Consider the following 12616-nt stretch of genomic DNA (forward strand, 5'->3'; position numbering starts at 1 on the left):
CCCCTGGCCAACAACTGCCCCACACTGAACGCCCTGTGCTCTCCTGGGCAAGGCCTGCCTCGCTGACTCCGGAGGCGAGGACAGGGCTGAGCCCAGCGTGCACTGCCAGCCGGCCAGGTCCATGTGGCTGTGGGGGCGTTAGCACCGACCCAGTAGCCGGAAGGCCCCCAGCAGAGGGGCTGGGGCCGCTCAGGCACCAGGAAGCGGCCGGCCCAGCTCCAGCCAGCCACGCTTCCTTTATCCGGTTGTTTTGCTCTGAATTCACCAAGCTCCCCACCCCCCTCATTTCCACCCCTTCCCTCGGTCCCGGCTGAAGCAGGACGGATGCGTGACGCTCCTTAGGGCCCCCTGGACCCAGTCCGGGGCAGCGGCCGCGTGGGCCGTGTCTCGCGCCCGCCCCCTGCCGCCAGAAGCTGGGAGCGCGGCCTCGCGCGCTGCCCGCCGCGGAGCTGTCCGGGGGCGCCTGTAGCCGCAGCCAGGCGAGAGCTGGACCCGCAGCACCAGCCCCATTTATTTGTCATCTACTTGAGCGGGGGTAGGGGGAGAATGATAGATTCATCGCTCTTCCAATGCCCACAACAGCCAGGGCTGCAGGTAGAGGCCGGGAACGGGGACGCCCCCGGGGTCTCGCCCGAGGTAATAAGCAGCCCAAGCACTCGAGCCAACCGCCGCGCCTCCTGGGGTGCGCATCAGCGGGGAGCTGGGCCGGAAGTAACCAGGACCGCAATGTGGGATGCGGGTAACCCCAGCTCCTGTTGTTGAGGTGTCCCTGGGCGCCTGCGGAGCAGGACACCTCCGGGGGCCGGCGGCGCGCGCCTCTCCCAATCCTGCGCACTTTGCGAAGGGCCCGTCGGCTAGAGGGGGGCCGAGGGGTTCATCCCAGGCTCTGTCGCGGACCCCTCAGTTCCCAGGCGGGCGCAGGACGCTGGGGGCAGGCCCGGGCCGGACCACAGCGCGCAGCGCGAAGAGCTTCTCCCAGCAGGTGGCGACGGTGTCCAGGGCTCGCAGCAGGAGCCGCCTCCGGCCGCCGGGACGCCGAGCTGCGCGCGCCCGGGGCCGCGGGTGCTGCTGTCGGGGACGAGGCGGTCAGTGTATGCGCAGGGTGCCCGCGCCCGCCCCACGGAGGGAGTCGCCGCCTGGCCAGCGGGCGGGACGTGAGCCCCAGGGCCGTGAGGGCGCGCGGTGTGTGGGGTGGGGGTGGGGGTGCTCTGGGTCCGCATTCACCGAGGACGCACACCTGGCGCAGCGTCCCGCAGTGGCGCCGCATCACCGCCTCGGTGCGGACGGCCACGGTCCACGCCGCTCTCTCCAGGGCCCCGCGGCGGCCCGCCTCCACTGCCCGGCGCAGGGTCCGGCCCAGGGACGCGATGGACAGGAGGATGCTGTGTTCCTGGGAGGCAAGGGAGGAAACCCAGCGGGGGATGAGGGCGGCGCCCGGTCGTGAGGCCACAGGGCACGCAAGGGTCGGGGCCGCCTTTGTACCTCCTGGGCGCCACAGGAGGCCCCGGGCGGGTTTTTCTGAGTGGCGTGGAGGCGTCGTGAGCCCGGCCCTGTGCCTTCGACGCCCGGCGTGCCCCTCCTCACCGCCGCCTGCAGGTCCTTGAAGATGATGGCGCGGTAGTGGCGCAGTACGTCCGGGACGCTGCAGGTGCGGAGCCCGGATCGGCTCGGCGTGGTCCCCAGCAGCGCCAGCAGGAGCACCCAGAGCACCGGCGTAGGGCGCACCTGGAGGCGACACCAGGTCGGGGGCTTACGGGGCCCCGCAGCCCAACAAGCAGCCCCGGAAGTGGCTCAACTCATCAGGCTCCAGGCACAGGTCCCACCTACTCTAGAGCAGCTCTGAGGGGCCTGGAAACGGGCAGCTCCGTGCTCTTCCGTGGGTGACGGGGCGTGGGAGGCCGTTCCACGGAGCCTTGCAAGAGGGGCGGGTCCAGAAGGGTGGGCCACGCCCCCCCCCCCACCGGCTGAGGCTCCATGGGGCAGGGCTCATCCGGTAGCTCCCTGGGCCACGCGGGACAGCAGGAAATCCCCCCCAGCACAGCCTTGCCCTGCCCTGTGGCAACAATCCTGCCCGTCCACTCGGGACGCCCTGGGCTGGTGTCCCCACCCTCATTGGCTTTGAGCTGTGGGAAGTGGGCTCCCCTGGCCCTCCAAGCCACACCTCACTGAAAGAGGAAGGCTCGGGAACCCCCCTCCAGCCCAAGGCAATGGGGGAGGAAGGGGCTGTCCCATCATGCCTCCCCCACAGAGGAGGGGACTTGCTCAGGGGAAGCACCCCGGAGCCAGCTGATGGCCCCCAGGCTGGAGTCACTCACTGACTCAGGCTGCAAAATCAATCATGTGAACCAAGCGAGACGAGACTCGGCTTCCCAAACAGCACCCCAACCAGCCCCTGCAGCCGCTGTCCCAGGGTGGCGCCTGCGTGAAGTCTCCTTCCCCTCTGCAAGCAGGGGTCAGAGGCCACAGTGGACAGTCAGGCTGGCTGGAGCTGAACGGATGTCCAGTCCCACACCGTGCCCCCAGGAGCCCCTGTGACCACCCCCCAGTGCCCAAAACCCAACCCCAGCCTCAGCCCAGAGTGGAGGAAAACACAGGTCTGCCCCAAGACTCCTTCCCACCCGTGCAGGCGAGGCCAGGGCACCGGCACCGGCACCAGGACCAACTGGGGACTTCCCAGTGGCATGGGGCATCCCAGCCCCTAGGCCCAGGCGAGCCCCCTCCCCAGAGGCCCCAGCTGCTCACCATGGGCCTCTCCAGGTCTGGGTCTCCCTCACTCCCTCGAGCAAGCCACTCACATGATCCTGAGGTCTGCCAGGGTCCCTGGGTGGGCAGTGCAGGGCACCTGCACCGCCACGGGGGTCCCCCTGGACTGGCTGCCTAGATGGACTGTGCAGGGCAGGCAGAGGGAGACCGTCTGAAGCTGGCTCCTCCAGCACGGGAGGGAGGGGAGGGAGGGAGGCCCAACAGCCCCAGCCCTGCCCCCTCTCCCCACCCCCGAGCAATCGGCAAGCCTGGCTCCAGAGGCCAGCGGCAGCCTACCCAGTGGGTCCAGGGCTGCTGTGCAGGTGCCTCGGAGGCAGTGCAGGGCCAGCTAGTGGGTTTGCCTCAGTGGTCAGCAGGTGCCACTCTCCTGGGGGCCCCATGGCTGCCAGCTCCTGCACCCTGGCACCCAGGTGGCCCCACCCGCCCCCCACTGCTGGCCTGGCTTCACCCCTCCAGTCCCAGGGTTGTTCCTCTGGTACTTGCTGCCCCAGAGTGCCCAGCTGTGACCACTGGTCTGCAGGCCAAAGGCCCCTGGCCTTCAGCTGTGGCTAAAATCCCAGAGCTGAGGGCATTTCCCCTGGGGGGGGGGGGCAGCGCAATCACCCCAGGGCACCTGCCCCCAACCAGATGAGACAGCAAGGGCCACGTCCACACACTGGCGATGCAGGGGCTCTGCAGGGAGCCCCACAGGAACATTCTTCTCTGAGAGCCTGGCTGCCCACCTGGTCGTCAGCACTGTCGGCTGTGAGGTCAGAGGAGTGGACAAGCTGGGGGCTGACGGCTTGCACGGAATAGCCACTGCCCCGCGCTGCTCCTGGTGTCCACACCTGCCTGGGACAGGCGGGCTCTGGTCAAGCAACTGCCACAGAGCACTCGAGAGCCAAGGCGACTGGTGGCGCCCCGCCCCACCCCACGTCCCCTCGGGCAGATGGTCCCTGACCGTGCACGAGCCCCGCCCTGGCACCAAGACCCTTCTGTGGACTCTGGCCACAACTCCACACAGCAGGCCTCAGCCTGAGAGCCCGCCTGTCTCCTCCAGGGCCAACCTGAAGACCCGCAGCTCTGCGCCGGCCTGTGATCTCCAGCCACGCTCAGCGAGGCCTGCGAACCACCGCCAGGGAACTGGCCGGGCCCTCGCACCGACCCCAGGCCTGAAGAGGGCAGTTTCCAGTCCAAGAAGGGGGAAGTCCAAGTGTTCCAGGATGAAACGGATGACCGTGAAGCAGCACAAAACACCCACCTACAGAAGGGAGGGAGCTCCGAGGGCAGTGTGGACACCCCGGGGCGGCACTGGGCCAGGCTGCACCGAGGCTCCAGGGAGCCTCCAGCTGCTGCGACTGCAGCCAGCAGCACCCTCACCCTCGCCCTCACCCCTACCCCTGCCAGCAGCGCCCTCGCCCTCAGCCCTACCCCTGCCAGCAGCGCCCTCACCCTCACCCCTACCCCTGCCAGCAGCGCCCTCGCCCTCACCCCTACCCCTGCCAGCAGCGCCCTCGCCCTCAGCCCTACCCCTGCCAGCAGCGCCCTCGCCCTCAGCCCTACCCCTGCCAGCAGCGCCCTCGCCCTCACCCCTACCCCTGCCAGCAGCGCCCTCGCCCTCAGCCCTACCCCTGCCAGCAGCGCCCTCGCCCTCAGCCCTACCCCTGCCAGCAGCGCCCTCGCCCTCACCCCTACCCCTGCCAGCAGTGCCCTCGCCCTCACCCCTACCCCTGCCAGCAGCGCCCTAGCCCTCAGCCCTACCCCTGCCAGCAGCGCCCTCACCCTCACCCCTACCCCTGCCAGCAGTGCCCTCGCCCTCAGCCCTGTGTGCAGCACCCTCGTCCCCCCAACCTCCTGTGCCCACAGGCCAAGGAGACAGCCTGCAGCCTCCAGCTGCAGCCACACGAGGCTCCTGGCACAGCTCAACCCCGGCATCATGGTTGAGCCACAACTTAAAGGCCGTCTGTGGGATCTCCGCCAGGGCAGTGACAGCACAACCCAGGGAAGAGCTCGCAGGAACCCCTTTAATGAGGACAGCCAGGCCGCCCCGCCTCGCCGGGAGCCCGCGGGAGCAGCAGGGTCAGAAGGTGTTCTTGATGCGGGCGGCCACCAGCACCAGGATCTCCCCGATCTTCCTCTGCCAGTTGGCGATGTCCTTGGACACAGCACACCACAGCTCCCCGTGCCGGGGCTCCGCGTTCTCACAGCGCTTCTTCACCTCCTCCTGCTGCTCCTGGGGGGCCACAGGCGCATCAGCACGGCCCCGCCCAGGCTGCTCCCTGAGCCCCAGCTGGAGGCAGAGGGCAGGCCCTGGGGAGACCACACCCCTCAAGCACAAGGCACAGCTGGGAGCTGCCAGGCCCTGTGGCCATGGTTCTAACGACACCTGGGAGGCAGCTGCTGCCCAGGGTCCCTGGGAAAGCCACAGCCAGCTCAGACCAACAAGATTCCCATTTCTTTCTTTAAAAAAAAAGTTTGTTTATTTGAAGAGCAGAGACAGAGACCTTCCATCTGCCAGTTCACTCCCCAAACAGCTGCAACAGCAGGGCTGGGCCAGGCCACAGCCAGGAGCCAGGAGCCAGGAGCTCCATCCTGGTGTCCCGCGTGCGTGGCAGGGCCCAGCTCCTTGGCACCTGCTGCCTCCCAGGGGAGCACTCACAGGAAGCAAACCTGAACCCAGGGCCCCCAGCCTGGGACACAGGGGTCCCAGCGACACCAAACATCTGCCCCCAACAAACAGGTGAGCCCTGGCCCCAGCCACCACACAACTCACTGAAGTGCACTAAAGGCCACCTGAAACGGACCAGGCGTCCAAGTCTCAGGGTGTGGACTGCAGCCAGAAAGCAGCTCTGGAGCCTGAGCCCACCAGGGCTGTGCCCGCCCCCACAGGGAGGCACACCCAGCCCGGGTCTCACCTCAGTGCCGTGCTGCAGCTCGAACTTGTAGAAGAAGGCCCAGGCGTCCCCCAGGTCCGAGTCGATCTTCACGGTGCGGTGGAACCACTCCCTGGCCTTGGTGATCTTCCGCTCGCTCCAGAACAGCCTGCTCCGGGAGAGGGGGGGCACCCTGGGTGAGTGGCCACACAGCCAACGGTGTCTCCCATATGGAGGGTGGGGCCAGCTACTTCAGCCACCTCTGCTGCCTCCATGGGGCTGTGACAGCAGAAGCGGGGACTTGAACCCAGTGCCCTCACAGGGAGGCAGGTGTCCCAGCCTGCACGTAACCTCCTAGGACAGACCCACCAGCAAATGTCCCCTGCGGCAAAATTCACACACAGCATCTTCAAACTCCTCCAAACCTCCTTTTCTCTGGACTAAGCGTGAGGGTACTTCAAAAAGTTCACGGAAAATGCAGCTGAAAGATGTCTGGTGCAGAACACTCGAGTCCATGCATCCGGGGCATCTTCATAAAGCCCACAGAGGCAGCCCAGTGTCACGTGTGAGAGCCTGGGTCCAACACCACGGGGCTCCTGCTCCTGCCGCCCTCGTGAGACAGCTGGACTGAGTTCCAGGCCCTGACTCTAACCAAGCCCAGCCCCAGCTCTCGTGGGCACTCGGGGAGTGAACAGGCAGATGGGGTGATGCTGTGGCGTGGCAGGTGAAGCCACCACCTGCAGTGCCAGCATCCTGTATGGGCTCCAGTTAGCGCCCTGGCAAACAGCAGCAGATGGGTCCATTGCCTCGGGCCCCTGCACCCACATGGGAGACCCGGAGGAAACTCCTGGCTCCCGGCTTTGGATCGGTCCAGCTCCGGCCATTTGGGGAGTGAACTAGTGGATGGAAGACCTTTCTTTCTGTCTCTCTGGCTTTGCCTCTCCGTAACGCTGCCTTTCAAGTAAATAAATACATCTTTTTTAAAAGTTCATAGAAAATGCATATTAAGACAAAGATTTCATCATTTTTGCACCAAGACAAATGCATCTTTTAATTCCAGTTTCCACATGTTTACAGGAGGTGACCAGGAGAAGCGAGGTCTGTGCCCACGCAGCCCCACCACACCCCTGGGCACCAGGGCTCAAGGCCAGGCCACAGCAGCTGCACCTGCCAGAGAGCCTGGGAACTCAGGCCAGGGGCACACCTGCACTGGGAGCCCAGAGCACGGCCTGTCAGACCACCCCCACCCCACCGGCCCAAGGCAGGGTCACTGAGGAGTGGGGTGACCTCCATCCTCACCCGGCCCCACCCCCACTGAGAGTGCACAGGAAGCCTGGCAGTTACCACCAGGAATCACTTCGGGCCCAGATAACCTGATTGGTTTTTAAGCCTTGTGGTATTCTTAATTGCTTGGTGTTAGATAAACTGTGATTTCAAGAACACAAACCCAGATAGCTGACACACGGACACTGAGCTGCCGAACGGCAAGGAGCGCCTTGTTTACTTTAGCAAAGCTTTTTATAAGGTTTTATGGCCGCCCTATCGAGCCGCACGCAAGTTCCTCAGGAGGAAGCTAGGCCATGCCCCCTCCCACACACCCACAGCACTGGTGGAGGTGCCGGGCAGGGCTCTGAGGGCCGCACCGCCACGGTCACAAGCTGCCACCTCCAGAGCTGAGGGAGACCTCCGGTGGACAAGCCGCTGTCCTCACTGAGGCCTCAGAGCCCACGCAGGAGACCAACACCCCTCCTGACCGCCTCCAACACTACCCCTGCCCCTACCTCCTGCCCAGACTCAGGCCGAGCCCCTCGGCTATTGTCCTCTTCCCAGAAGGGAGTTAAGACCCTGCAGGGTCAGATGGCTCTCGAGGCCCTGCAGGCACTGCACACCCCAGCCTTCCCACTGCCCTGGGCTCTCTGCTGTAGCCACAAACAGCTGCCCCCACCCTGGGCTTCACGGCCATGTGCGTTCACACCCCAGCCTCATCCCCTGTGACCACCTCCCAGGTCCACTGATGACGGTGGAACCCATGGGCACTGTTCCCCCATCAGAGCTGAAGGCACCGAGGGGCCCCCCACCCCCAAGAAGCCTTTTCTAAGTTGTGCGTAAGCCTGGCCTGAATCCCAGGTCAAGGCAGGTGTCACAGTGGCTGAGACGAGAGCAGCACACACGGTCACAGCGAGGGAGCCCAGAGCAGAGGGGCGACCCCCTTACTGCCAGGAGCCCACGTGGTGGGGCCCCTCCCTGGAGACCACCCGCTGTGGGGAACTGAGCCCCCACAGCCCCTCAGGACCCCGCGAGGGCAGCCACTCACTTGGCCACGGCCAGGAGCACGTGGGGGTCGTGCTCACACTTCTTCAGGGCATCCACGCTCTTGGTCTTCCTCTGGGGCCTCGCCTCCAGGAAGATGGCCTCAGACCACAGCACACCTGCAACTCAGACAGTGATGCGCCTGTGCCGTGGCCTCTCCGCTCCGGCTTAGGAACCTACCCCCACACCACACGGGCTAGGAGGGCCTTGACCACAGCCAGGGCCTGCTGGGGAGCCACAGAGGCTTCGAGCCACCGCCAGAACGGCAGCCCCACTGTTTCGGCTCTGTGCAGTTCCAGCGCCTGCAAGGCCCCTCCCACCGGCTGTGTAACTTCCCGTCTGAGAACCCACGGCAACTGAGCAACCACAAATGCAGGGCAAGGGCCATGGTCCAGCTCCTGCTAACGCACCTGAAAGCAGTGGAGACCCGGATGGAGTTCCAGGCTCCTGGCTTGGGCCTGGGGCTGTGCCCCAGCCATCGTGGCCATTTGGAGAGTGAACCAGCATATGGAAGGTACTGGTCTCTCACTCTGTCCTTCAAATAAATTAAAAAAAACCTTTTGCTAGTGAAGACTCAAACAGAAAGACAGCTACCTCAAAGCAGTATCAGATTAAAAATCGGAGTGGAGGCTGGCGCTATGGCGCAGCAGGTTAACGCCCTGGCCTGAAACACCGGCATCCTATATGAGCACCTGTTCTAGTCCCGGCTGCTCCTCTCCAATCCAGCTCTCTGCTATGGCCTGGGAAAGCAGTAGAAAATGGCCCAAGTCCTTGGGCCCCTGCACCCACGTGGGAGACCCAGAGGAAGCTCCCGGCTTCGCATCGGCGCAGCTCCAGCTGTTGTGGCCATCTGGGGAGTGACCCAGTGGATGGAAGACCTCTCTCTCTGTCTCTACCTCTCTCTGTAACTCTTTCAAATAAATAAAATAAATCTTAAAAAAAAAAAAAAAAAAAGGCAGTGGAGAGGGGCCAGCGCTGTGTAGCAGGTAAAGCTACCACCTGCATCCCATATGGGGGCCAATTTGAGCCCCGGCTGCTCCACTTCCAATCCAGGTCTCTGCTACGGCCTGGGAAAGCAGTAGAAGACGGCCCAAGTCTTCAAGTCCCTGCGCCCGCCTGGGAGACCCGGAAGAAGTTCCTGGCTCCTGGCTTTGGACAGGCACAGCTCCAGCTGTTGTGGCCATCTGGAGAGTGAACCAGCAGATGGAAGACCTCTCTGTCTCTAACTCTGCCTTTCAAATGACTAAATAAATGTTTAAGAAAAATAAAAAAGGGAGTGGATCTAAGTGTGCACAACAAGCCTGGTGAAGTGGATGAAGTGGACAGAGCATCTAAGTCCACGACATTCTCGCAAAATGTCCTGCTTTTAACAAAGCTATAGGGTGGTGACTGGCACCCCGTGGGACCCACATCCCACAACAGCTCCACGCCCAAGACCTGAGCAGCAGCACGAGGGTGACGTCTCCCTTCCATCTCATCCCCACTTTTCCCTACCGTGTTAGCGAAAGGCTTGGGACCAGATAAGGGGGGGTGAGTGAGAGAGAGAGAGAGAGAGAGTGAGAGTGAGAGAGAGGAGGCAGGGCCCTCACCGGAGTTGGGGCACTCCTGTAGTGCTTTGGCCATGAGCGTGTTGGCAATGTTCTTCAGCCCCGCCCGGTACTCCAGCCGCACTGACTCCAACCTGAGAAGACAGGCCGCGCAGTCTCAGGCTCCTCCCTCGCCAAGGGCAGCAGCCCCAACTCACAGCTCCACAGAGCAGAGCCACCGAGGAGGGGAAGGCGACTTGCCCACAGGCCCCTGGCCCACCTCAGTCACCTCCCAGCTGCGGCAGCACCACCAGACGGCCCAGATTCTGCCGCTGCCCAGCAGTGAGAGGGATGCCCAGAGCAAGGGGCCTGGCCTGGCCTGGCCTGGGAAGGGCACCACTACAAGATGTCCAGTGTGGCCCCGGGGGCACAACACTGTCCTCCCCCACAGGCATCTCCTCACCTGCAAGGCACCGCCCAGGACCCCGTGGAACCTGCTCTCGCAGCAGCATCACAGCCAAGTTAACCCGCACCAAACCACCCCAGACCAGCCAGGATCCGGGTCACTGTCCTGACACCGATCTGCCCCGCCAGCCTGGACCCCATGCAAGCTGAGCCCCAGGACTCACCACAGCCCAGGGTTCTTGGGATTCTTCAGACGAGACTTTTCCAGAATGGCCCGTGCTCGGGTCAGCTGCCCAATCTTCTCCTCCAGCCGGGAGAGCAAAAGCCACAGTGGTGTGGAGTGGGGACACTTCTTCAGCTGTGGCCAACAAATCAAGTAAGAGGGGTGCCCAGGCAGTGCAGAGACCATCTCAGGGCTGCACCTGTGCCCAGGCATGTGTGCAGCTGGACACGTGTGCTGTGGCCTGCACCTGTGCCCAGGTGTGCACACTTTAGCCCTGAGTTCAGTGTGTTTAGCTTCAGAGGAGGGAAAGCGGAGTGTGGGGCGAGGGGCCAGAGTCCCGTTCCGGGAGTCCAGGTAAGAACTGACCAGTAGCCTGCAGCTCGCCTATGTGGGGTAAGGTCAGCACCAGGACACTTCATCCTGTTAGTGTCCAGCAACAGCTCAGCCCCTGATAGACTCAGACTCACCCCCTGGGTGTAGACTCTGTCCCAGGTGTAGACTCAGCCTGGGTATATATGCCACCCCCTGATGTAGATTCAGCCCCCTGCTGTAGACTCCACCCCCTGGTGTAGACTCCGCCGTGGGTATAGACTCAGTCTGGTGCAGACCCCGCCCCCTGCTGTAGACTCAGCCTGGTGTAGACCCCTCGGCGGCTGCAGACTCACCCCCTGGGTGTAGGCGTCCCGAGCCTTCTCCGTCAGCCCCTGCTGCTCCTGCATCTGCCCGGTCATCATCCAGAGCTTGGCGAAGTCCTCGTAGTGCCGCAGGGCCTCCTCGCTCAGCTCCTGGGCGGCCGCGGTGTCCCCTAGCACCCACTCCAGCTTCACGGACTTCATGAACACCTGGGAGGCACGGGCGGTCATGAGGGTCGGCGTCCAGGCCCCCCATCTTCACGGGGTGGATTTTCTTCCCGCCCTTCTCACCCCCCACCCTGACGCCGTGTGGCACCCCCAGCCCCAGCAGGCCAGCCCTGCGGCCGCCGCTCACCCGGGCCGTGGGTGCGCTGCTCCGGGCCTTGGCCAGCAGCCTGCGGGCCCGCTCGTACTCGTTGTTCTCCGACTCCAGCTTCACGGCCGCCAGCCAGATCTCCTCGCTGTTGGGGTTGGCCTGGGGGGAGCACAGCAGTGCCAAGTGGGGCTCAGGACAGAAGGGGCCGGGCCAGACCACAATTGAAGCAGGCAGTCTGGAGCCAGGCCAGGCCCTGCTCTAAGCCCTTGCTGGGCCAGGGGATGACAGCAGAATCCAGAAAACACACACTCACGACTCCCTGGCCCGAGAGGAAGCCTCCACAGCACTCAGCAACGATGGCCCCACAAGCCCCCGAGGGGACCCCACACCCCTTGCCCTTTCCCCCAGGCTTGGGCAGGCATGGAGGGTGCTCAGTGTGTCGCCGTTGGTGCAGCAAGGGCTCCCAAGGGCCAGGCCTGGGCTCCATGCAACCCAAGGTCCAGTGAATACTGGGGTGGAGCCCTCCAACCCCTTAGCGCGAGACTGCACTGGATCCACACAGCCACCTGGGGCCACATGCATGACGACCACGTGACAGCGGGGACGGGGGAGCTCGCTGACTGCTTGGACTCGGAGCAGCAGCAAGAGCAGGAAGCTCACCCTGACCGACCCCTGACAGGGAATCCGTCAGGAGGGGACTTGACTGCGCTAGGCTGGGCTGAGGCCACAGCTTACTGGAGAGAGGGCTGCAAACAGCACGTGAGGAAGCGCCAGGGAGCGGGACGAGACACCTCACAGCAGGCGACACCTGTGGCCAGGCACCACGTGCCACCCAGTGTTCTGTGCTCTCTCACAGGTATTACCTGTGGTCACTCCGAGTGGGGGGACCAAGAGCTAAGTGTCCCCTAGCTGGGCTTTCTGCTCACAGGCCCCTCGCAGCCCAGACCACCTGCACAGGTGCCAAGGCCGGGGTCCAGCACAGGTGACCCTTCACCCACCTGGAAGGCCAGAGCCAAGATGCTCCTTGCAGCGGGCACATCCCCCGCCAGCCACTTGGACTTGGCACCCATGAGCCACAGCACCTCTGCCTTGGGGCAGTGGGCCACGGCCCTCTGCAGCAGCGCTTCCAGAGACTCCCTGCAACAGAGGCCAGACCGTCAACCAGGGCACCCGGTGCTCACAGCCAAGGGTCACCGAAAAGACAGTTACTGCTCCAAAGTCCCACGCGGTCAATGATTCACCAGACGGCACAATGGGGGCAGTGTGGGGAAACCCGTCTCTGGGCTCTGAAGAGCCCCACAAAGCAGCACACTGTTTGAACAGCAGGGCCTGATAGAGACTTCACAGGAGACGCTTTACAGCCGCGTCCTGCAGCCAGCGATAACTCCAGTCTGGGGACAGGAAAGGCCTTTTCATCTTGAACCACAAGTGCCCCCGGCACGATGATAAACATTATGATCCCGAGTTCATCCTGGCATCCCGAAAGCTGGCCGACTGGAAGAACAGTGAGCAGTGCCCCGGCCAGCCTGGGGTGTCGGGCGCAAGCCCCCGGCTTGTACAGCCCATGGGCCCTTGTTCCCATCAGCCTG

The 12616-nt window shown here is 64.1% G+C and overlaps 2 protein-coding genes across 4 annotated transcripts in view; both read right to left on the reverse strand.

The window, feature by feature from the left end:
- Positions 1-753: 753 nt before the first annotated feature.
- On the reverse strand, positions 754-4677 carry C11H20orf204 (chromosome 11 C20orf204 homolog). The gene is made up of 6 exons (XM_089308820.1): positions 4594-4677; positions 3810-4003; positions 3486-3594; positions 1483-1725; positions 1238-1390; positions 754-1068 (listed from the first exon to the last, which is right to left on the reverse strand). The coding sequence occupies exons 1-6, from the start codon at positions 4675-4677 to the stop codon at positions 901-903; spliced, it is 951 nt and encodes a 316-aa protein (XP_089164946.1). The 3' UTR covers positions 754-900.
- Positions 4678-4752: 75 nt separating this feature from the next.
- The window catches only part of PRPF6 (pre-mRNA processing factor 6), a 37380-nt gene continuing 29516 nt past the window's right edge, over positions 4753-12616 (reverse strand). For 2 of the 3 annotated variants that reach the window (XM_051829067.3, XM_089306869.1), the window contains 8 exons: positions 12026-12164; positions 11067-11186; positions 10745-10921; positions 10081-10214; positions 9515-9606; positions 7930-8044; positions 5658-5784; positions 4753-4975 (listed from right to left, as the gene is read on the reverse strand). In XM_051829067.3, coding sequence (XP_051685027.1) covers positions 4823-4975; positions 5658-5784; positions 7930-8044; positions 9515-9606; positions 10081-10214; positions 10745-10921; positions 11067-11186; positions 12026-12164 — 1057 coding nt within the window. In that variant the 3' untranslated portion in view covers positions 4753-4822. Of the gene's footprint in view, positions 4976-5657; positions 5785-7929; positions 8045-8259; positions 8461-9514; positions 9607-10080; positions 10215-10744; positions 10922-11066; positions 11187-12025; positions 12165-12616 lie in introns of those variants that run through there. The other variant, XM_089306868.1, reaches the window with a different exon arrangement.

This window comes from Oryctolagus cuniculus, chromosome 11 (genome assembly GCF_051225735.1).
Source record: "Oryctolagus cuniculus isolate XC-2025 breed Fujian yellow rabbit chromosome 11, ASM5122573v1, whole genome shotgun sequence".
NCBI lineage: Eukaryota > Metazoa > Chordata > Mammalia > Lagomorpha > Leporidae > Oryctolagus > Oryctolagus cuniculus.